Below are 23046 nucleotides of genomic sequence, written 5' to 3'. Positions count from 1 at the left end.
GAAGTCGCCCATCCTAGGATTGCTTTCACTTGAATACGCTTAACTATGGAGTTCTTTCGAACATTGAAGTCAAACACTTTGAAAATGTCTCGATGTTATGAAAGTGATTATTATTACTGTGAGATCACACATCGATTGGAAATGGGAATGAAGCATGTCTTATAAAGGGCTGTGGACACATTTCTCTTAAGAGGTCTTTTAAAACCATGTGGACGGGGCTCAAAGCGGACAATATCTCATGTGGGTGGACTAGGCCGTTACAGTTGATATCAAAGCCAGTATCCGGATCAATATGCCAGTGAGGATGCTGGATCCTAAAAGGGGTGGATTGTGAGATCCCACATCGGTTGGAAAGGAGAACGAGACATGCCTTATAAGGGGCTGTGGATACCTTTCCTTTGAGAGGCCTTTTAAAACCGTGGGAATGTGGTCCAAAGCGGACAATATTTCATACGGATGGACTGAGCCGTTACAATTACACTTGAATTATGCCCTGATCTATATTCGAACGACGTAGGAATGGATATCAGGTAACCTGCCAGCATCCCGTATCTGCCCATGCTAGTTGTCATAATTGTACTTCATAAGATAAATGGTAAAATATTTGACTATACACAATCAAAAGCACTTCTAAATTTATTTTTGTATTTTAATCAATGCATTCAATGTCTATTTTTCAAAATCTTAAAACACTTATTTGGAGAAGTATTAATCTTACTGCTTTTTTTAGAAGCACCTTTAGTGCTTTTTTTTTTTTTTTGCCAAAAAAAGTACTTTTTTAGTTTTTTGCCAAACATGATCATAGGTATTTTGTTTTTTGTTTTTTGGCTTTTTTTGTTTTTTTTTTTTGTTTTTGTTTTTGTTTTTTTTTTTTCTTGAAAGCACTTATTCAAGCTCCAAAAACACTACCAAACATACCTTTTTCTTCATCATCTTCTTTTAAGCTTGAGATTAAGAACCAAGGCTAGAAATGGTGTTACCAGATGGAATTCGCATGTGATCCCAAATGTTTTTCTTTGAATCTTTGTGTCACTTTCATAGTTCTAAATCCCTCTTGAACTCCTTTTTCATAAATCCAAAAGGAAAAAAGGAAAATGAAAAAATAAAAAATAAAAACTTGCCATTGCTAAAAGAAATAAAAAGAAGAACGCTTTGAAACCCAAATCTCTTTCAATCTAAACAATATAATAAATAATCAAAAACAAAAGAAAAACAAAAACCTAGAATAGAAAGTATTTAAAGATTAAGGTTTCGGTAGTACTAGAAATATAGGACATTAATTGTAACATCTTGTCTTCACTAATGAACCTGTTACACTTTGCTAATATTATCCCAAATTTAGCGATCACACTTGATATGAGATATTTATGCAGAGTTTTTAAGAAGTCACCTATCCTCTCATTAGAGTACACTTAATTCTAAAGCTTTTTTGAATCCTAAAAACAACATGTAACAGCCTAGCCCAGACCACCCGCATGTAGATATTGTCCTCTTTGGGTTTAGGAAATCCTTTTACAACCCAACCCTCAAGGTTTTTAAAGACCTCTGCAAGGGAAAGGTATCCACACTCTTATAAACCATGCTTCGTTCCCCTTTCCAATCGATGTGGGACTTCACAATCCTTCCCCTTTAAGGCTCAGCGTCCTCGCTGGCACACCGATCCGGGTACTAGCTCTAATACCATCTGTAACAGCCCAGCCCAGACCACCCGCATGCAGATATTGTCCTCTTTGGGCCTGCGGAATCCTCTTACAATCCAGCCCTCAACGTTTTAAAAAGCCTCTGCAAGGAAAAAGTATCCACACGCTTATAAGCCATGCTTCGTTCCCCTTTCCAATCGATGTAAGACTTCACAAACAACTCTGAAATGGTTTCATCGTTATGAGAGTGATTATCATTTCATTTGAACCATCTCTCATTCTACATCCAGATGATATGAGATTGGACATCACTTAGCTTGCCAATGCCTTTTGTATCCACCACACTGATTGTAACAATCCATCCTCTTAGGGCTCAGCGTCCTTATTGGTATACTTTTAGCCTAGTACAGGCTTTGATACCATTTATAACACTCTGCCTCCATTGGAAAACCTATCATCCTCTATCGATATTATTCTCAATTTAGCCACTACACTCGGTATGAGATTTTTGTTCAAAGTTCTTAAGAGGTCTTCTATCTTCTCACTGGAGCATACTTAACTACAAAGTTCTTTCGAACCATGAAGTCAACCATTCTAAAAATGTCATAATGTTATGAAAGCGACTATTATTATATTTGGATCATCCTCCATTCCACACTCAGACAATGTGGAATTAGACACTAAGTAGCCTATCAATACCTCTTGCAGCTACCCACATTGGTCATCATATTAATAGAAGGATGAGTGAAAAAGCAAAAAGATGGAAAAGATGAAGAAGAAGAGGTAAAAATGAGAGAGGGAAATGTATTGTTAAAAAAGATAAAGATAAAGATTTTCTTCAATAAAGGTTTGCACTTAAAACATCTCCAATAATTTTATGGATTGTTACTACAATAAATAGATAAATCTTATTAACTATCATTATTTTATTTTAAAAAATAAATATATACATCATAAATTAATTGAGATTTAAATAAAATCGTTGGAGATTGATTTTAAAAGTGAATATCTATCAAGTAGACATTCATGCCATAATAATTAGAAGTTCTTTCAACCTCCATGTCATATAAATTGCAATTCATATAGCCACTAAAAATGTCCTTAGCAGCTGAAGGAAAAATATACATATATATATATATATATGTTTCATTGAGAAAAAGAAAATCTCACGCTTTATTTCTCCAGTTTATTTTGTTAAAAGTAGTTTTTAAACTATGATCCCAAAAAAAAAAGTTCTTGAATTAGATAATTGAATTGGTTGTAAGTTAGTTAATTTATAAAATTGTAATTGCACATCCATATGGAGAAAAACCTTTTTTGGGCTTGGTTCTCAATCCGGAGCCTTGAAAAATAAAGAGGTAAAAGTAAGAGAGAAAAATAATGTGGCATTTTAAATGGGATGGCAGGAACGTATTGGTTTGTGATAACAAATGATTTGTTACCGCCGTTTTATTAAAGATTCTCTCACTTGGAAGCAGAAAACCTTGTGGGTTTGCACCGTATTGTATTCATGTTTTTTTTTTTTTTTGTTTTTCTTTTAACTTTACTGTATACTGATGCAATTTCTGTTTAACTTTTTATTAAATAAAAGTTCTCTCTCCATTTATATTAAAAAAAAAAAAAAAAAAGTTTGACTCGTTGAAAAAGCACGTATACGCCCAAGTCTCTGACATAATTGTTGGGTTTGAAAAAAAACCCCACATCGATTAAAGATAAATAAATAAATAAGACTTTTATGAGCTTTATGTATAGAAACCCAACCACAAGCCTCTAGTGTTCTGGGCAGATAGGCTCCATCATAAATAATATCTATTTTTCTTAATTTTAATTATTAATTTTAATTTATTTTTTGAATTAAATATTTATTTTATTTTTTTAATAGAATAAATATTTAATGTTTAAATTATTTTTAAATATTTGAAAGATGAGTACAGTCGAAGTTTCAAGGGAATACAAACTGTATGAAAATGTATTTTAATATCTATAAAATATATAAATACAAAAATTAAGATTGCTTTTAAATACATGTTTTCTTTACTGCATTTTCAGAATAGTGAAGCAAAAGTTGATGATATCGTCGAAACTATCGCCGATAAAAATTGATATCGGCTCTGGAAGAAGAAGATTTGGCAATTTTAAGTGATTATTACATAAATTTTCTAGAAACTCTTATGTGGTTTGCAGGTGGGCTGGTAGGTTGAAGACGATTATGGCTCTTTTGAACATCATGGGCTATTTTCTGGGCTGTACACACTAAAAGGAAATGGGCTTGGGTTACATTATGGACATTTTTTATTTTTAACTTTTTTTTTTTTTTGAGCTGTTTTATTTTTAACTTGAAAGAGAGATTATTTTACAAACATTCCCAAAAAAAAAAAAAAAAAAATACAATTATCTTCTAAAGAAAATCTATATTTTAATAAGAACATAACAATAATAATAATAATAACAACAACAATTATTAAAATAAGAATAATAAAAAAAGTTAAATAATTAAAAATATAAAATAGGAACAATAAATAAAATGTTGATTAATAACTAAAAACATCTAAAAAAAATAAATGCGGAATCATTAAGTAATTTTTAAATTAAATAATTAAATAATTATATAAACTTGTAATAAGATTGTATTTATGCCCACTTAAAATGTTTAAATATATAAATATAAAAATATTATTTTTATTTCTGATTGACTATGCAGGGAAGTAAGATAATGCATTATTTGAAAAATAAAACAAAATATAGGTACTCATTAAATAAATGTGATGTAGTTGATTCAATAATCAAAATTAATATACTAAAAATCTATACTTTCAATTAAAATGTATTATTTTCATAGTTATTTGTCAAAAATACAGTGTTCTGTAAGTGTGTGTGTGTGTCTATATATATACACATCAATAATGTATAATATTATATTTTATACATTATAACCAGTGCTAAACCCGTGCATTGCACGAGAGATATAACAACAATAGATAATTTCAATAATCATTTATGAAAATTTATTAATTATAATCAAATCAAGTACTAAAGTATTATATAAACAACATTTTACTAAAAAATATTAGCAAAATTTTTTAAAATAAAATTTGTATTGAAAAACTTTCATCCATAGCATCTATAATATTTGTTTTAATTTATTAAGTTTTTATCATTAAATTATTAATACGTTTGTTTGCTTTATTAAATTTATTTTATAAGATTAAATATTTATTATATTATTTATATATTATAAGCACGTTATATTATTAATTTAATATTATAAATGTTCTATATGATTAAATTTAAATTAATAATATAATAAATATATATATATATATATATGCATATGAAATAAAATCGAGCTACTCATAAGCTATTCAAGTTCAGCGCCTATATTATTTGAACTTCATTTTTTGTTCAAGATTGGCTCATATTTTTTGCAGGCTGAGTTCAAGCAATCTAAATTTATGTCAATTATGAACAATCCCAAATCATTCGAGCGTATTTACATTGGTATTTATTTTATTTATTTTTTTTGTGGTTAGGATTAGAGTAATTTTTATACTAAAGATTTGTGACTGAATGATAAATTAAAAAAAATAAATAAATATACTAAGTGATTTTATAAGAATCACTTCGCATTCATGGAATGGTCTATGAGAAAATTACCTAATAGCTATTTTTTCCAAAATTATCAAATAGGTGATGTAACACTCCGTCCCAAATCGCACCGGAATCCGTGCACGTTGACCGTTAACCGTTGACCAAAGGGGTCAAAAGTTGACTTTTTTACTCGGTGGGAATTTCGAGTTGACCAGGGTACCGTGGCGAAGTGCATGACGCCCTGAGTTCGTAGACTGGTAGCACGTTGAAAACGGAGCTACGGTTTGAAAGTTATGGGCGAAACAAGTTGAAGTGCAAACTGTCCAAAAGGTGCCGGGAGTTGACTTTTTCTTGTGATGTAATTTTGAGTTGACTCTTGTATGGTTGTAAAGTACTCATCGATACGAGTTCATAGACTAGCGGCACGCTTAAATCGGACATTTGGTTAAAAAGTTACGGACGTTTGAAATTCGCCGGGTACCGTATTATTTTAATATATCTGGCTTAAGTGCACAGTAACGCCACGTGTCAGCTTCTGATTGGTCCACGTGGCATGAACAGTGTCACGCAGGGGTTTTATTTGTTAAAACTCTCGGGGAAGAGAGAGAAAGAGAGAGAGGAGAGAGAAAGAGAGAGAGGAGAGAGAGAGAGAGAGAGAGAGTCACCGGCCGCCGGTAATTTTCAAACTTTCCGGCCGAGTTACTGTACATGCACCGGCCAGCCAGGTTGCCCACCTCATTTCCGGCAAAACCTCCAAGTTTCACGGCGAACGGCCGCCGGACGCGCCCGGATCGGACCTCCGAAGTTTGGCGGCAACTTTTACCCCTCCACCGCCGGCCACCGCGAATCGACCCTGTTCCGGCCGATCTACAGTACACACGCCAGCTAGCCTTGATCCTCTCCTCAAGTCCGGCCTACCCACCAAAAATCACGGCCATCGGACCACCGACGCACCGGGATCGGAGCATTTTCCGGCGAGGGGCCGGAAATCTTCAAACGGTGATTTCTCCGCCGTCCGACCTCCGTTTTGCTCACCCCCGGTCCCGTTGGGTTGCTCTCCTCAAGATCTACAAGTCTGCAAAATTTCACAGCCAACGGCCATCGCACGCGCCGCCGCCGGCGACGGTTGCCAGTGACCGTGGCAGCCCGCCGGAAATTACTGTTCCGGCGAGTACCCGAAATTCCGGCCAGCTCCAGTCCGCTGTGTTCGACCTCCTGAACCCGAATCCGGCATCCGTTTCCGCCAATATGCGACGGTTTGGGAGAATTGCAGAGCCGAAACCCGAAAAGCTTCCCGGCGAAATTCCGACCCCGTCGGGTACGATCCTTGGAAATTGAGACCGAATCTGTGATCAGCATCACTCGAGCTTCGATTCGGAGCACCGGTGAGTCGTAGAATTGATCCCGTAGTGGATCGTGGGTTAATTGCGTGCTTCAGGTGAGTGACCCACCTTCGAATGTATTTGGGGAATTTAATTGGTGAATATATTATGTGTGATTTAAATATTTGGAAATTAATTTCTATGTGCCAAATATTTATTGGATTTATTGTGGAATTATTTATGAATTTATTGGATTTAAGAAAATGTGCATTTTACAAATTTATGCCATGTGAAATTATTTTATGGTTTTGAGGATTTTGAAATTGGTATGGTTTTAATGGTAAATTGGGCATGATTTGATTTTCAAATATTTCAAAGAAAATATTTGGTTATATTGGTGATTTCAATTTTTATAAAATATGCCCATGAAATATTATGAGATTTGATTATGATATTTCGAGAAATTATTTATGCTATTGGGAAAAAGTGGATATTTGAATTGATGGATTTGGGAGTTGGTGGATTTGAAAATCATGGAATTTATGGCATTGATTATAAAGAAATTGTGGAGAATTTTCCGGTTCAAACGGATGGATTATGCCCGCTATGCTTATGAAAAATGTGAAATTTGTTTTATGATTTAAATTTTATGGATTTTATGATTTTTAGATGCACCGTGCACGTACTGGTGTTCTGATTATGTGATATGGTATATGTGATATGGATATTGTGCACACGGATATGATTAGCGCGCAGGTGGGTGTGAGTAGCGCGCGGTTGATATTATGAGGTTGTCCTGTGGATGCCATCGGAGAGGGTGGCCACCCCCCTTTGGCCGGGACACCAGGTTAGCAGCGGCGCAGTGGGACGCCACGCGACCGTATGCCGGTTTCTCTCTATAACCTCCTGTCTGGCGGTACCTTGGGACGCTGGGTACTGTTGGCGCCACTGGTATATAGTGGGTGCATCAACTGGTTTTCGGAACTGTGTTTTAAAAATAAAATGTTTTAAAACTGTATTGGAATTAAAATTAATTATTACTGTTCGGATATTTATTTGATGTCTTGGTTTTCGGGGAATATGAATAAAGGGTTTTGTGAAAATGTTTTAAAAGGGGAACCTTTCCAACTGAGAGAATTGTAAGGGTTTTGAGAGAAAATATTATTTCCAAATAATTATTATTTATATACCTATTACAGTGGTATTATATTGTACAGTAGATAGGGTCACTCACTGAGATGATTAGCATCTCACACTCTTAAATTCCGTTCTTCTAGGTACCAGGTTGTCGGTGTTCACTCGGAGCAGACTTGATCTTCCTCGCTGTTTTAGTTCGGAAGTACCTTGTTATTCTTTTATTGCGATTGTAATATTTCTTTCACTCTTGTTGTATTTATCTTGCACTGGATTACTGTATTTATTTTGAAGTGCTGAAATTTGTGGAACCAATTTGTAGTTTGTGGGAGGAATAAGGGTATGTTTTTAGAAGTGTGTTTTCAGTGCAGGTAAATTTGTGGTAAGTAAATCCCTTAGGGGAGGTGCTGCCGGATTTTCCGTTGGAAGGTTCGATGGTATTTCCCTGGGATCAGGGCTTGTCTAGGGTTCCGGGGAAGGAATTCTGGACGGGTCCTGACAGGTGATTTCTGTGAAACAAAATCACTAAAATCACTTTTAGATTATTTTGCCAAACATTGTAGAAAGTTTTGCCCATTTACAATATGTTTCTATGAATCGTTCCCAAACACACCCTAAGTAATAGCTGGTATGTTTATTAAAACAAGGGGAAAAAAAAAATCAAAAGTTGAAGTTGGTTAAATAATTTTATTAATGATATATTATACTATTCAAAATTCATGATTTCATTCGTTTAACGGAAAGCATTGTTATATAAATCTTTGGTTTAGGCAAGAGTCATATATCCTTCTTCTTACATTGTATTTCCCTTATGATTTTAATTGTACTAACACCACGATCCTAGTACATACTCTCATAAATATTCGTTGATTTTTTATTTAAAGTTTTGATTTAAAACAAGTTGACAATGTTTTTAATTTTGTATTTTTGTTTATTTCTTGTGTATATATATATATATATATATATGATATTGCAGAGGAAATCACCCATTGTTTGATGGGGGACATCCATTCTTAATCGTTGGATTTGTAATCTGACAGCTATAAATGGTTATAACCCAATATGTAATGTTGATGCTATACTTCACCCTCAGTAGCCCTACATATATATATAGGTGAGGGTTCCTGTATAAAGGAATTTGAGAAATGTTTTTAATTATATATAAATATATGTAGTTATTAATTAGAGTAGTTTTAATTGCATTATTAAAACTAACAGTATATAATCCCATTATAGAGTTATATTTCTATCCTTTATATAATTACTATCAGGGATAACTGATAAAGCATTCAAAAATATGAGAAGAGATTTTTATATGTTTGGCATAATACAATCAAGCATCTTCAAAGACGTTAAAAAGCATTAGATTAATCATTTTCAAAGATATTTAGAATAATATGATTAAATTTTTAAATATGTTTAAAAATATACAACTGAACATTTTTCCAAACAAATACATTTTTTGGAATATTTGATAGCATGATACCCAACGTATCTGAAAATCTTTGATCAGCTGAACGTTATCCTCATACAATTTACATATATCTCATGCTAATCATCATAAATATATCTCAACTATGTCAATATTGTCATGTATGGAACCTAAATTTAAATGAAAAACAATAAAAGGGTGGAGAAATGTTGCCGGCTTGATGGATCGTTACAAAGCCAATCGATGAAAAAAAACAAAAAAAAAAAAAAAAAAAAAAAAAGAGAAAAAAGCTGAATTGTTATCTAGGGGTTTTTGGTATCAATTTGGGTTGGTTTGTCATACAGGGGCAAGAATGTTGTCGCCTTAGTGGAGTGAAATAACTGTTAGTGTCGATGAAGCCAACTTGGATTCGACTTCATTTGACCTACGAATGAATAAAGAGAGTTTGTCGTTATTTGGACCTTATTGCCGCGTGGACTTTGGCAGCGTGGTTACTGGATAGTCGCTTTACCCTTCAGTAGGGTCCTCCTCTTCTCCTATAGAACAGACGGCTTCATATTCTCCCATTTCTTTCTTTCTTTCTTTCTTCTTTTTGCCACAGATAATGTTTGAGTCAAAAAATAATAATAATAATAATAAATAATCTACCTTTTTTTTTTTGTCCTCTCTTCTGCCCTTTTTTATCTTCTTTCTTCTGTTGACCTCTTTAGCCCCGTTGAGACGTGCCACTCTCTTGTCCCATATGTGCAGGTCTGCTTGACAATAAAACATTATTTAAATATTATAAGCATTTTACATTGTAAGATTAAGTATTTATTATATTATTTAAATATTATAAGCATTTTACATTATTAAATTAATATTATAAGTATTCTATATGAATAAATTATTAATATAATATACAAATATGCATATAAAATAAAGTCGAGCTACTCATAAGCTATTCGAGATCAATGCTTATATTATTTGAACTTCATTTTTTTGTTCAAGACTGACTCATATTTTTTGCATGTTGAGTTCCAGCGATCTAAATTTGAGTCAATCATGAGCCAATCTCAAATCATTCGAGCATATTTACGACCCTAATAACATTAGCTTCTTAGTTTTAAAAAAGTTAAAACAAAATTAAATGATTTCAGTGTTTTTTTTTTTTTTTTGGGGTTGGAATTAGAGTAATTATTAAACTAAAGGTTTGTGACTAAATGATAAATTAAAAAAAAAAACAAATAAATATACTAAGGGTCTATTTAATAATGATTTCATAGGAATCACTTTGCATAATTAAATGATCTATGAGAAAATCACCCAATAGGTGTTTTTTTCAAAATTATCAAATAGATGATTTCTGTGAAACAAAATCTCTAAAATCACTTTTAGGTTATTTTGCCAAACATTGTAGAAAGTTTTGCCCATTTACAGTATGTTTCTATGGACCGTTCCTTGATACACCCTAAGTAATAGTTGGTATGTTTATTAAAAAAGGGGAAAAAAAAATCAAAAGTTGAAGTTGGTTAAATAATTCTATTAATGATATATTATACTATTCAAAATTCATGATTTCATTAGTTTAACGGAAAGCATTGTTATATAAATCTCTGGTTTAGACAAGAGGCATATATCCTTCTTCTTACATCGTATTTCCCTTACAATTTTAATTGTGTTAACACCATGATCCTATTACATACTCTGATAAATATTCGTTGATTTTTTATTTAAAGTTTTGTATCTCCTGTTCATATAGAAAATTAAAAAGGGATTTTCTTTTAAAACAAGTTGCATATGTTTTTAATCTTGTATTTTTGTTTATTTTGTATGTATATATATGTATATATATATATATATGAATACTATTGTAGAGGAAATTATTCGTAATTGTTAGATTTGTAATCCGACGGTTATGTAGTGTTGATGCTCTACTACACCCTCAGTAGCCGTCTATATGTATATATATATATGTAAGATGTAAGGATCCTGTGTAAACGAGTTTGAGAAATGTTTTTAATTATATATAATTATATATAGTTATTAATTAGAGTAGTTTTAATTGCATTATTAAAACTAATAATATGTAATCCCATTATAGAGTTACATTTCTATCTTTGTATATAATTACTATGAGGGAATAACTGACAAGGCATTCAAAAATATGAAAATGAGATTTTTATAAGTCCGGCATAATATAATCAAGTATCTTGAAAGACGTTAAAAAATATGAGATTAAACATTTTTAAAAATATTTAAAATAAAATAATTAAATTTTTAAATATATTTAAAAATATATAACTAAACATCTTCCCAACAAATACATTCTTTGTAATGTTTGATAGCATGATACCCAACATATCTGAAAATCTTCGATCTACGAAATATTATCCTCATACAATTTACATATCTTAGGCTAATCATCATAAATATAAATCTACCGTGTCAATAATATCATGTATGGAACCTAAAGTTAAATGAAAAACAATAAAAGGGTGGAGGAATGTTGCCAGCTTGATGGACCTTTACCAAGCGAATCCATGAAAAAAATCTGAATTGTAATCTAGGGGTTTTTGGTATCAATTGGGGTTGGTTTGTCATACAGAGGCAAGAATGTTGTCGCCTTAGTGGAGTAAAATAACTGTTAGTGTCGATGAAGCCAACATGGAATCGACTTCATTTGACCTACGAGTGAATAAAGAGAGTTTGTCGTTATTGGGACCTTATTGCTGCAGGGACATTGGCAGCCTGGTTAATGGATAGTCGCCTTTCCCCTTCAGTAGGGTCCTCTTCTCCAATAGAACGGACGGGTTCATATTCTCCCAATTCTTTCTTCTTTTTGCCACAGATGATGTTTGGGTCAAAAAATAAATAAATAAATAATAAATAATCTTCCATTTTCTTTGTCCTCTCTTCTTCCCTTTTTAATCTTCTTTCTAACGTTGACCCCTTTAGCCCCTTTGATACGTGTCACTCTCTTGTCCCATATGTGCAGGTTTATATATACATATGACAATCCTTTTAAGTTTTGTGCGCGGCCTGCTTGACTGACTTCTACCACTTTATCTACTGGGCCTATATCAACGACCGCACCTGGTTCTTATCTTCAATAGGAGGAGAAAAAGAGATTAATTAATACCCTTTGTTTTTTCTTTTTTTTTTCTTTTTTTTTTTTTTTTTGGTCTTGCATTTGTAATGATTGTTTTGTCCCTAGAAGGAGTAGTACACATGGGGCTCTCTTACTTATATACGATTTTATATACATACATATATAATTATAGAATTTGCGTACGATTTTGGGTAGTAACAATAGGCAATTCAAACATTTACTGAGCTACGCGGTTGGACATATTTTTCCAAAGCATTAAGCAAAAAGAAATACATATGAATATATATATATATATATATTTCTTAATCTAAGGAGGATATCATAACATATCTGACAACTTTAGCAATGGAACCCAGTAATATCGCAACCTGGAATGGACTAGCACCATATACATGAATTGTGGTTGGATATGAAGGAATTAACTATGATCAAAGGTTGTTGTGATAGCTTCAAGCGGTAAGCTACAAATAATACTATTTAAGAAGAAAATAAATAAAGAAAAGCAAGGGAATTTTTCTCTTTTTTTTTTTTTTTTTTTTTTTTTTTTGGTTTTGCTTTTTTCCACTTGGAATTTATTTCTTAATGGTCAAAGATACATATTTTCTGTTTTAGAAAGTTTGTAAAAGTGTCCCACAACATTCAAAAGATACCACTATTACCAAAAAAATAAAAATAAAAAATAAAAAAAAGGATTCACGAGATCCCATACACCTTTTAAATTTTGTCCCCATGGGCTATACTAGTGGTAAAACCACTAAAGCTTGATTTCATATTTGTTATAGTTTTTTAAAAAAATAACATACTAAAGCTTGGTCTCATATTTGTTGTAGCTCTTTTTTTTTTTTTTTTTTAAAAAAAAAAAAAACGAATCAATTAAATATTTGATAAACTGATGTTTCAAAATTATTGCACATTTTAAAATCAGTACTGTTATTAAAATATTATCCAATATGATATTTTTTTTATTCACCATAACTATATTAAAGAAGGGAAAATATATATATCAAAACTAAACATTTATAAAATTAGATTTTTTTTTTAGAAAAATGATAATAAATGTATTAAAGCTAAAAGATATAAGCTTTGGCTCAGATTATTAATAAGAGTTATAATTGGTATTTTGGGTGATAGGCAACCGGAAAATCAGCTGCCACAGGTACAGATTATTGTAAAATTAGAATTTTTTCTTTTTATTTTACCAAACACCTAAACTAGATTTTGTTGTTTGACAATCAATTTTAAGGCTCTAAAAGAAATCTCAAATGTGCCTAATTCCTCCTACAAAGTTTCAGGATTTGGATCTCCCACTTTCAATATAGAAAGGGAAAAATTTTAAATTTATGTTAAATAAAATTAATAAACCATTTTTTAGTAGTTTGTCCTTTATAAGGACAGGAAGCTAGTACCTTGAAGAGATTTTATAGATTTTACCCTATTCGTAATACTTTATAGGTATTTAACCAATTTTTTCCTAGGTTATTTAATTAACCAACATACCATGTAGAAAAATATGTTTAGCAATTATATGATTACTTATGCTACTATTCGGTATCTCACTTATTTATGCTATTGTTTATTAAAACGATAGTCAACTTTTTTTATTCCTATTTATTCTTGTATTTCACAACAATTCTTTTTGTTTTATAATTTTATTGCCTGATTGAAATTTATATATATATATATATATATATATATTTTTTCTTTTCTTAGATTGTTGGTTATAAATGATAACAGATGAAAAATAAAACTAATTAGTCATTTTAGACATAATTTTATTACTGTACAGTTAATGAGTACTCGTTTCAATGATTCTTTAGGTGTCCTTGGTAACATAATGATTTTTAATTTTGGTTTTTCTTTTTTTACTTATACTCATTTGCGTATTTTAAATATTTGTTAGTGATAATTATAGCTTGTTAAGCATCTCAACTAATAACAAAATTAAAAGGAAAAAAAAAATTTAAACACAGCTTCAAATATATTGGTTTTTAGTTATTTTACCTAACTCAAACAATTGGAGTAGGTAAATTATACGCAAATAGGGAAGAAAAACAAAACAAAAACAAAATGCTATGATATAACCAAATTTTCTCCTTTCCCCATTTCTCCATATTTTATATTGACTAATTGAAAGACCTCGATAAGCTATAACTGAAAGACCTCGTTAGGCTATTTAACGAACATAAACAAGAGAATATAATTGCAAGCACACAACCCACCTCCAAGTCATATGGCAACGTCAATTGAGACACTTGTCTCCAAGAAGGAGGTTGTACGGCAAATCCATTTTCTTTGGCTTATCAGCAACCTATTGTTTTGTTATTCTAGTACTGCCTCAAATGTTTATTGTAGTTCTTCTAGAACAAGCCGAGGAAAAGGAGGAGAAGCTGAGGCCCTTGTCAGATGGAAAAACAGCCTTGGTAATCAAACTATTTCTCTTTTTCTTGCCTCTTGGAAAATGTTGCTTCCTCAAAGCTCTACCTCAACATGGTCTAGCACTAATTCTTCTTGCAGTCTCAAAAGAAGAAGCACAAGTCACTGCCATTGGGCTGGAGTTAAATGTAACAAGTCAGGAAGTGTGGTCAGTATAAATCTTGCTAGTCATAATCTAAGAGGTACGCTCCAAAACTTTGACTTCTCATCTTTTCCCAACATACAATCCTTTGTGCTTTCTAACAATTCGCTTTATGGAACCATCCCTCCCACTTTTAGTAACCTTTCTAAACTCATTTACCTTGATTTGAGTAGCAATCATTTCTATGGAAATATTCCATATGAAATTTGCCTATTGACAAACTTACGCGTATTTTATGTGGATGGGAATTATTTCAATGGCTCTATACCACATGAAATAGGCAAGCTGGTGTCCCTCAAAGAGTTTTTCGTTAGTGGAAACAATCTTTTGGGTTCAATTCCAAGATCCATTGGAAACATGAGCAAATTAACTGCTCTAATTCTTAGTGAAAATAAATTTTCCGGATCCATCCCTCATGAAATAGGACAGCTTAAATCACTTAACAGACTTTACTTGGATGGAAATCAGCTATCCGGCTCAATTCCTACGTCCATTGGAAACTTGAGCAACTTAACTACTTTAAACCTCGGTGAAAACAAATTATCGGGATCCATCCCTCGCCAAATAGGACAACTCAAATCCATTACAACCTTTTGCTTGTATGAAAACCATCTCACAGGCTCAATTCCTGAGTCGATCGGAAACCTCATATTCCTCATCGACTTAAATTTGTCCTACAACAACATCACAGGTTCTATTCCACTTGGAATGAACAATTTCACGGAATTGGAATCATTACAAATTGATGAAAACTTTTTGTCCGGCAATCTTCCAGAAAATATTTGTCTTGGTCAGAGGTTAACATGGTTTACGGCATCTCATAACTATTTTACAGGTCCCATCCCAAAAAGTGTGAGAAATTGTACTACTTTAGTCACAATTTCTCTTGAAAAAAATCAATTAACAGGAAATATATCAGATGGGTTTGGAATACACCCAAACTTAGACTATATGGACCTAAGTGACAACAAGTTCTTTGGTAAACTTACCGGAAATTGGAGAGACCTGAAAAAACTTACCATGTTGAACATCTCAAAAAATAAAATTTCTGGTAAGCTACTTCCTGAAATTGGGCAAGCCACTCAGTTGCATATACTTGACCTCTCAAGCAATCTTCTGGTTGGGAATATTCCCAAGGAATTGGGACGAATAAGACCTTTATTCATCCTTAAACTCAGCAATAACATGTTGTCTGGCAAAGTCCCGGCGGAAATTGGAATGTTATCTAGCCTTGAACAGCTTGACCTTGCAGAAAATAAACTGAATGGACCAATTCCCTTAGATTTTGGACGTTGTTCAAAACTATTGCAATTGAACTTGAGAGATAACAATTTCAGTGGGACTATTCCTTTGCATATTGGGAATTTGCATGCCCTCGAAAATCTTGATCTGAGTCAGAATATACTTACTGGAGAGTTGCCTGTAGAGCTTGGAAATTTGCACATGTTAGAAACATTCAACCTCTCTCATAACAAGCTTTTTGGCTTGATACCACTCACATTCAAAGACATGATAAGCTTGATATTGGTTGATGTATCTTACAATTTGTTAGAAGGTCCTCTCCCCAATGTCAAAGCCTTCATAGAGGCCCCAAGAGCAGCATTGGAAAATAATAAAGGCCTTTGCGGCAACAACACCAATTTGAAGCTTTGCTCAACACCTAAGAAAGATAGCAAGAAAGTCCTAGTGTTGATGATAATATCAATTTTTGGCACTCTGTTTCTATTGTTTCTCATTGTTGGAGTACTTCTCATTCGCCAAAAAATACAAAGGAACGAGGATGAATCCCGAGAAACACAAACTAGAGCTTTCTTTGAAGCATTGAGCCATGATGGGAGAATAGTTCATCAAGAAATAGTTGAAGCCACAGAAAACTTTGACTCCAAATATTGCGTTGGAGTTGGAGGATTTGGAAGTGTTTATAAAACATCATTGTCAACAGGTCAAGTAGTTGCAGTGAAAAAGTTCCATGAGAATGATGGAGTAATGTCCAGTGAAGAAACTTTCACAAGTGAGATTTATGTGTTGACAAGAGTACGCCATCGAAATATCATTAAGCTTTATGGATTTTGTTCACATACAAGACACTCATTTTTGGTGTATGAGTTCATGGAAAGAGGAAGCTTAGTAAAGATATTGAGTGATGATGTTCAGGCAAAGGAGTTGGAGTGGAGTAAGAGAGTAAATATTGTCAAAGGTTTAGCCAAGGCGATATGCTATTTGCACCATGAATGTTTCCCTCCTATAGTGCACAGAGACATATCAAGCAAGAATGTTTTGTTGGAGGCAGAATATGAAGCTCATATTTCTGATTTTGGTTCAGCTAGAGCTTTTCATCCTGGCTCATCAAATTGGAGTCCATTTGCAGGAACCGTTGGATACTCAGCTCCAGGTAAATCTTTCCATCAAAGTAGCTTTAATTAATGTGAAAAAAAAAAAAAAAAAAGTGGCTTTTGTTAGTGCATATATATTTCAATATCTATAGCAACTTTGCTTTAAAGATTCGTTCATGATTTTATTTTATTTTTTAAAAAAAGAAGTTAATATAATATATATAGTACTTTTTTACTTGATCAAATACAATAATTAAAAAAGCTAACCAGTTTAAGCATTTTCGTTTTGAAGAACTTGCTTACACGATGAAAATAAATGAAAAGAGCGATGTATACAGCTTTGGAGTTGTAACATTGGAAGTGATAATGGGAAAACATCCAGGAGATCTGGTCTTGTCTTTGTCCACATCACCATTAATAGAAGTTCATCAGATTCTACTCAAGGATGTATTGGATCAACGTCTCTCACCCCCAAGAAGGCAAGTAGCAGACCAAGTGGCCTACATTGTAGAGCAAGCATTTGCTTGCCTAAATCCAATCCCACAATCTCGGCCCACTATGAAGCAAGTGTCTGAGAAGCTATCGACTTCATCAGTACTATCATTATCAAAGCCTCTTCACATGCTTACACTTAAGCAGCTGATTGATCTCACAACCTGCGCCTCCTCAGCAGCTTAATTATTTTCTTATTTGTTCCATGTTGTGTGTGCATTTTCCTTTACTCTGTCATTGTGTTGATTGATCTTTTCTTCAGTTTTAGTTGTTTTTCGACCTACCATATATATTCAAATTTATGCAGTCAAATTCAGTTAATTTTCGAACGGATTCGTTTTCCATTTTTGCTTAAGACAATGATACAGATCAAAGAGTAAAAGAATGCGAGAATAAAAATGATGTTTTAAGTTTAACAACAAAAAAATTTTCTTTTTTCTTTTTTGACTTTTAAGTATTCCAATACCAGTAATACTAGATTTTCTAATTTCCTTCCTATCACGAGCATGATATACCAAATAATGAGGATTGAACATTATTTTTCTTTTTCTTTTACCCTAAATTTTTTCTACGTATATCTCAATCATGTCGTTACTAATTCTAAAATATTACTTTGAAGAATTTGTAACTCTATCATCTCTTTACTAACATAACGACCCTTTTTTTTTTTTTTTTAATTACAATTTGGAGGGGATTTTTAGCCAATTCAATTTTTAAACCTTTGATTTAAAGATATAGTCTAAGTAGTTTTATCATTGGGCCAAGCATACGAGCACAACACAAACAGCCCCATTGACATTGTACAATCTGAGATAAAGGCGCAATAAACAAAACAAAATTGTTTTTTTTCCCAAGTAACTTGATTTTGATGCTTTTTTTTTTTTAATTAATACTTTTATAACTATGATTATTTTTTATATATAGAGAACCACAATCATGTATTATTTTATTTTTGTAATTATCATTTTATAGTTTAGATTCAATTTGCAGATAACTTTCGGGATTTAAAATGAAAGATTCTATTTTGATAAGTGGTCGATTTTATTTTTTATTACGAATTGATATGTGATTGTGTTGTCATGTTATTACAATATATATATATATATATATATATTTTTTTTTTTTTGTTCAAATTTGTTAGGATAATTATTAAATTATGTTATGATAAAGAATTGTTTTATCTAGAATTATTAGTGACATATACGGCTATGTGTACTTAACAATATTTGTTTATGTCAATGAATTAGATTTAATAATTAACACAAAAAATAATTTTTAATATATTTACATTTATGTTTATGTTCTTATATTTTATTTAAAAATTTTGTTGATGTTGAATTAAATATATAATTCATTATTTTTAAATTTGATTTATATTATATATATATTTTTTAGTTTATGTGATTTTTAAAATATTTTTTATTTACATATTTTAAATAAATAATACATTAAATTTAAGATTCTTAAGAGAGATCAATCTAATGTTACCATATTTGTATGGATTTTTGACAGCAATGCTCCGTTAACTTTCATCAAATTTGAAAATTGCATCCTAACCTTCATGTTTAGTATCTAAATTCTCTTAACTTCACTTTTTAGCAGTGATACCCAAGTACTCCCTTTTTTTTTTTCTTTTGTTATGCCCCCAGGTATCCACTTTCCCCCAAGACTCGAAAGCAGCATCTACTGGCCGGGCTGTGGTGTGGTAACCACTGAGCACCCACGCGAGTCTGATACCCGAGCATTCTTACACCGTTTCTATTTCACTTTTAAATGTCTTGTGCCCAGCAAACGTTCCGCCTCTTCAAGGGTATTTTCGATATATAATTTATTTTGTATATAAATTATTAATATTTTATTATTTTTATTTATTTTATTTTGAATCTCTCTCTCCCATTTATTCTCTCTCCTCTTCCCCCCTTAATCTGAAAGGACTATCAACCCCCAACCAAAAACAAAAACATGCATGCCGGTAGCCACTCTAACCATGTTCCATTTTCTCACGATTGCATGTGGAATGAGAGATGAAAAAGATAATGTGCTTTTATAGAAGGCCTACCATGGAAAAAAAACCTAAGTCAAAATTACAAAACATAGCTCAAATTGGGAAAATTCTAAAAATCCGACAATAATTGACAAATTATATGTCAAATAAAAGTTTAAAAGGTGAAAATTAAAATACTTACTCAATTTAATGTGGGATCGCCCGTGAATATCAGATTTTTGGCCGAGAAAGTCATGACTTCTATTTGGTTTGCCGTACACCATAAATGAGGGAGAAATGAGCTGAATTGAGCCTGGAAATGGACTTAGAGGGGTCGAATTAGTGGAATAAAGTATACCCATAGCCTGAATGTCACCGAAATTCAATTACCGGAGCTTGATAAAGCTCACTGGATTTCCACATATTTTGGTGAGATCTAGCTATTTCACAATGTAAACTCGGTGGATATACGTTCTATGGCGAGTGAGCTTTCAAAGGTGGTGGTAGGGTGGCGAATGGTGGTTGAAAATGAAGGTCTCACAGGTGAAAATGGTTGCCTCCATGTGCATGTTTTTGGATGGGGGTGTGGTTGCTCTTTTCACGGGGAGAAGAAGAAGTAGGGAGGAGGAGGAGAGAGAATAAGTGGGAGAGAAAGAGAGAGAGAGATATATTCAAAATAAACAAAATAAAGTAATAAAATATTAATAATTTATATAAAATAATATATATATATATATATATATGTTTTCTAGGCACATGACATTTAACAATGAAATTGAAATAGTGTTAAAATGTTTGGGCAATGCTGCCAAAAAACATGAAGTTCAAAAAGTATAAATGCTAAACATGAAGGTTAGAATGCAATTTGCAAATTTGGTAAAAGTTTATGATGTATTGCTGTCAAAAATATGATTTGTATTTAAAAAAAAAAAAAAAGATTTACCGTATCTTATTCAAAGAATAACTTTTTTCTTAAGTTTTGATAAGGAGTAGATATTCTTTAAAATAGGAAAATAGTTAATTCCTAGGGAATATGTATTCCTTGATATAGAAACTAACCAAATATAAGTTATTTAATCTTATGGAATAATTATTTCATTTCTTATCTTATTCTTTTCTACCAAACATGTAACAGTCCAGACCACCCGCATCAGGATATTGTCCTCTTTGGCCCAGGGTTCACACCCTCTCTCCCCCCTGGCTTCAAGGTTTTGCTCACAAAACGCGTCCTGAAGGGAGAGATATCCACAGCCTTATAAAGACCGCTTCGTGCCCCTCTCCAACCGATGTGGGATGTTACAATCCTCCCCCCTTGGGGCCCAGCGTCCTCGCTGGCACACCGATCCGGGTCCTGGCTCTGATACCACTGTAACAGCCCAGACCACCCGCATCAGGATATTGTCCTCTTTGGTCCAGGGTTCACACTCTCTCTCCCCCCTGGCTTCAAGGTTTTGCTCACAAAACGCTTCCTGAAGGGAGAGGTATCCACAGCCTTATAAAGACCGCTTCGTACCCCTCTCCAACCGATGTGGGATGTTACAAAACATGCCTCGAGATTTGTATTAGTTATGATATACTTCCATGTGTATATATATATATATATATATATATATTTACAAGTGTCAATAAAATTCAGCAGTTCACATTACAATTTATTTTTCTCATTTATATTGGTCCTATGTTTCTTTATGGGGTGTGTAACACCCTGCTCTAATAAATGTTTTAAATTTTGAAATTTTGATTAAGTTTGATCAATTGGACCATTTGTGTATCCCAAGTTTGAATTTTTATATGGTTAAGTTTAGGGTTTAACTGGTATATTATTATGTAAAGCTTATTGATACAAGTTTATATACTAGTAGTATGCATAATTTATAGTTACGGTTAAAAAATTATAGTTTTGAAAATTTCTTAAGTATTAGTAGTGTATGAGTATCTAAACTAGTCTTGTATTTTTAATTGTTGTGATTGAAGGCCATATATACATTGAAAAATGTGTCCAATAGTGAACAATTACAAAAATACCAAAAAATTCCTGAAAGCATCTTCAATTCTAACAACCGATGCCCACAACCAGTTTTCAACTCAAACTGATACGAACCTAGGACGACTTGCTTCTTGGTGATTCGCTGCTCGACGCTCCCGAATTGGGCCGACGAAGCCAACCAATGATCTACCTAGTCGCTACAGTTCATGCATTTTTTGACCATTTCAAGTCGTACCTTATCTACCTCCCTTTTAATTTGAACCCTTTGAGTTAGAATTCAGTCTCCATTTGTTGAAATTCTTCACGGTTTAAGATATCCATCAACATAAATTTTGATCAAGACTTTGAAGAGGTTTTTTGGCCACCAATGAGACTTTTAAGCATTTCTTATTTTATAGGCTTTCCGTCGATACATAATTTCTAAATTTTGAACACTATTTGATAATATTTATGTTTTTAGGTTAATTAATTAAATGTTAGGTAAAATTAAACTAAGTATGGACAACTTATGATCAAATTGGTGTTAATTATATGTAATTAGGTATTAAGAGGATGATTAAAAGATTCAATTCATAAAATTGGCTTTTGAGTGAAAAATCCCTATTTCAAGTTCTAAGTCATTAAGGTTCGCAGTATAATTGGATCATTTAGTATACAATTTATGTAATTTTATAGTTGTATAAATTATTTTACATCATTTGGAATGCACCAATATCTTTGGTTTGATTTTTGAAGCTTAAAAAATGTTTTATCATATTATCGGTATCAATATTGTGCTCGAAGGCAATTCTACAGAGAAGCAAGAGTGATTATCCATGGTATTTATGAGTGATTTATATTTTTGATGACATGACCAAGCTAAGTAGATAGTCAAAGATAGTTAAAACATATCCACAATATAACTAAATTAGAATTTGTAACGTATTATAATAATATATTTTAACAATGCGAATTTTTAATGCATCGTAATTAGCTTAAAATTACATTGAGAATATGAAGCATCTTGACATGGATAGTATGGAGCTTGGATGGACTTTCCAGGGAAAAAAAAAAGTCTTGGGGTCAAAGATCGCAACTACATACACACATGTATGTGTGCTTACACATGTACATATACGCACATATTTTATGGAAAATGCACTTTTTTATTGTCAAATAATCAATCTATCACGAAATTAATGAAACTTGAGTTTCAGTTTTAAACTTTATTCTTCTGAGCGAATTCCATTGTCATCGAAAGTTGAATTTTAATGGGTTAGTCATGAGGTTCGTATTGTTTGTCATAGCTATTATGAGTGGAAGCAGTTCGTTAACCACCTAAGTCCCCCTCGGGAGATAAGTTAACTATTTGAATATATTGTTCATGCCCTTTAGCCAAGGGTCGTTTCACTTTGTTTCAGCTTCTTCTTTTGTGATCTAGATGGACTTTTAGGGGATAGCCTATATACACACATGAAGTTTTTGTGAC

At 32.4% G+C, this 23046-nt stretch overlaps 1 protein-coding gene across 1 annotated transcript; it reads left to right on the top strand.

Annotated features, from left to right (window-relative positions):
• Window positions 1–14437: 14437 nt before the first annotated feature.
• On the top strand, window positions 14438–17793 carry LOC107422891 (MDIS1-interacting receptor like kinase 2-like). Its single transcript, XM_016032406.3, has 2 exons — window positions 14438–17174; window positions 17408–17793. The coding sequence occupies exons 1-2, from the start codon at window positions 14438–14440 to the stop codon at window positions 17791–17793; spliced, it is 3123 nt and encodes a 1040-aa protein (XP_015887892.3).
• Window positions 17794–23046: the final 5253 nt, after the last annotated feature.

The sequence above is a fragment of the Ziziphus jujuba genome, chromosome 3, assembly GCF_031755915.1.
Source record: "Ziziphus jujuba cultivar Dongzao chromosome 3, ASM3175591v1".
NCBI lineage: Eukaryota > Viridiplantae > Streptophyta > Magnoliopsida > Rosales > Rhamnaceae > Ziziphus > Ziziphus jujuba.
Note: the sequence above shows the minus strand (reverse complement) of the source record. Positions and strands in the feature narration are given on the sequence as shown.

Bases quoted from the DNA above. Each gene is read 5' to 3' on its own strand.
- LOC107422891 (XM_016032406.3), top strand. From the start codon at position 14,438: ATGGCAACGTCAATTGAGACACTTGTCTCCAAGAAGGAGGTTGTACGG. The intron at 17,175-17,407 runs GTAAATCTTTCC...TTCGTTTTGAAG, and splicing joins CGTTGGATACTCAGCTCCAG to AACTTGCTTACACGATGAAA.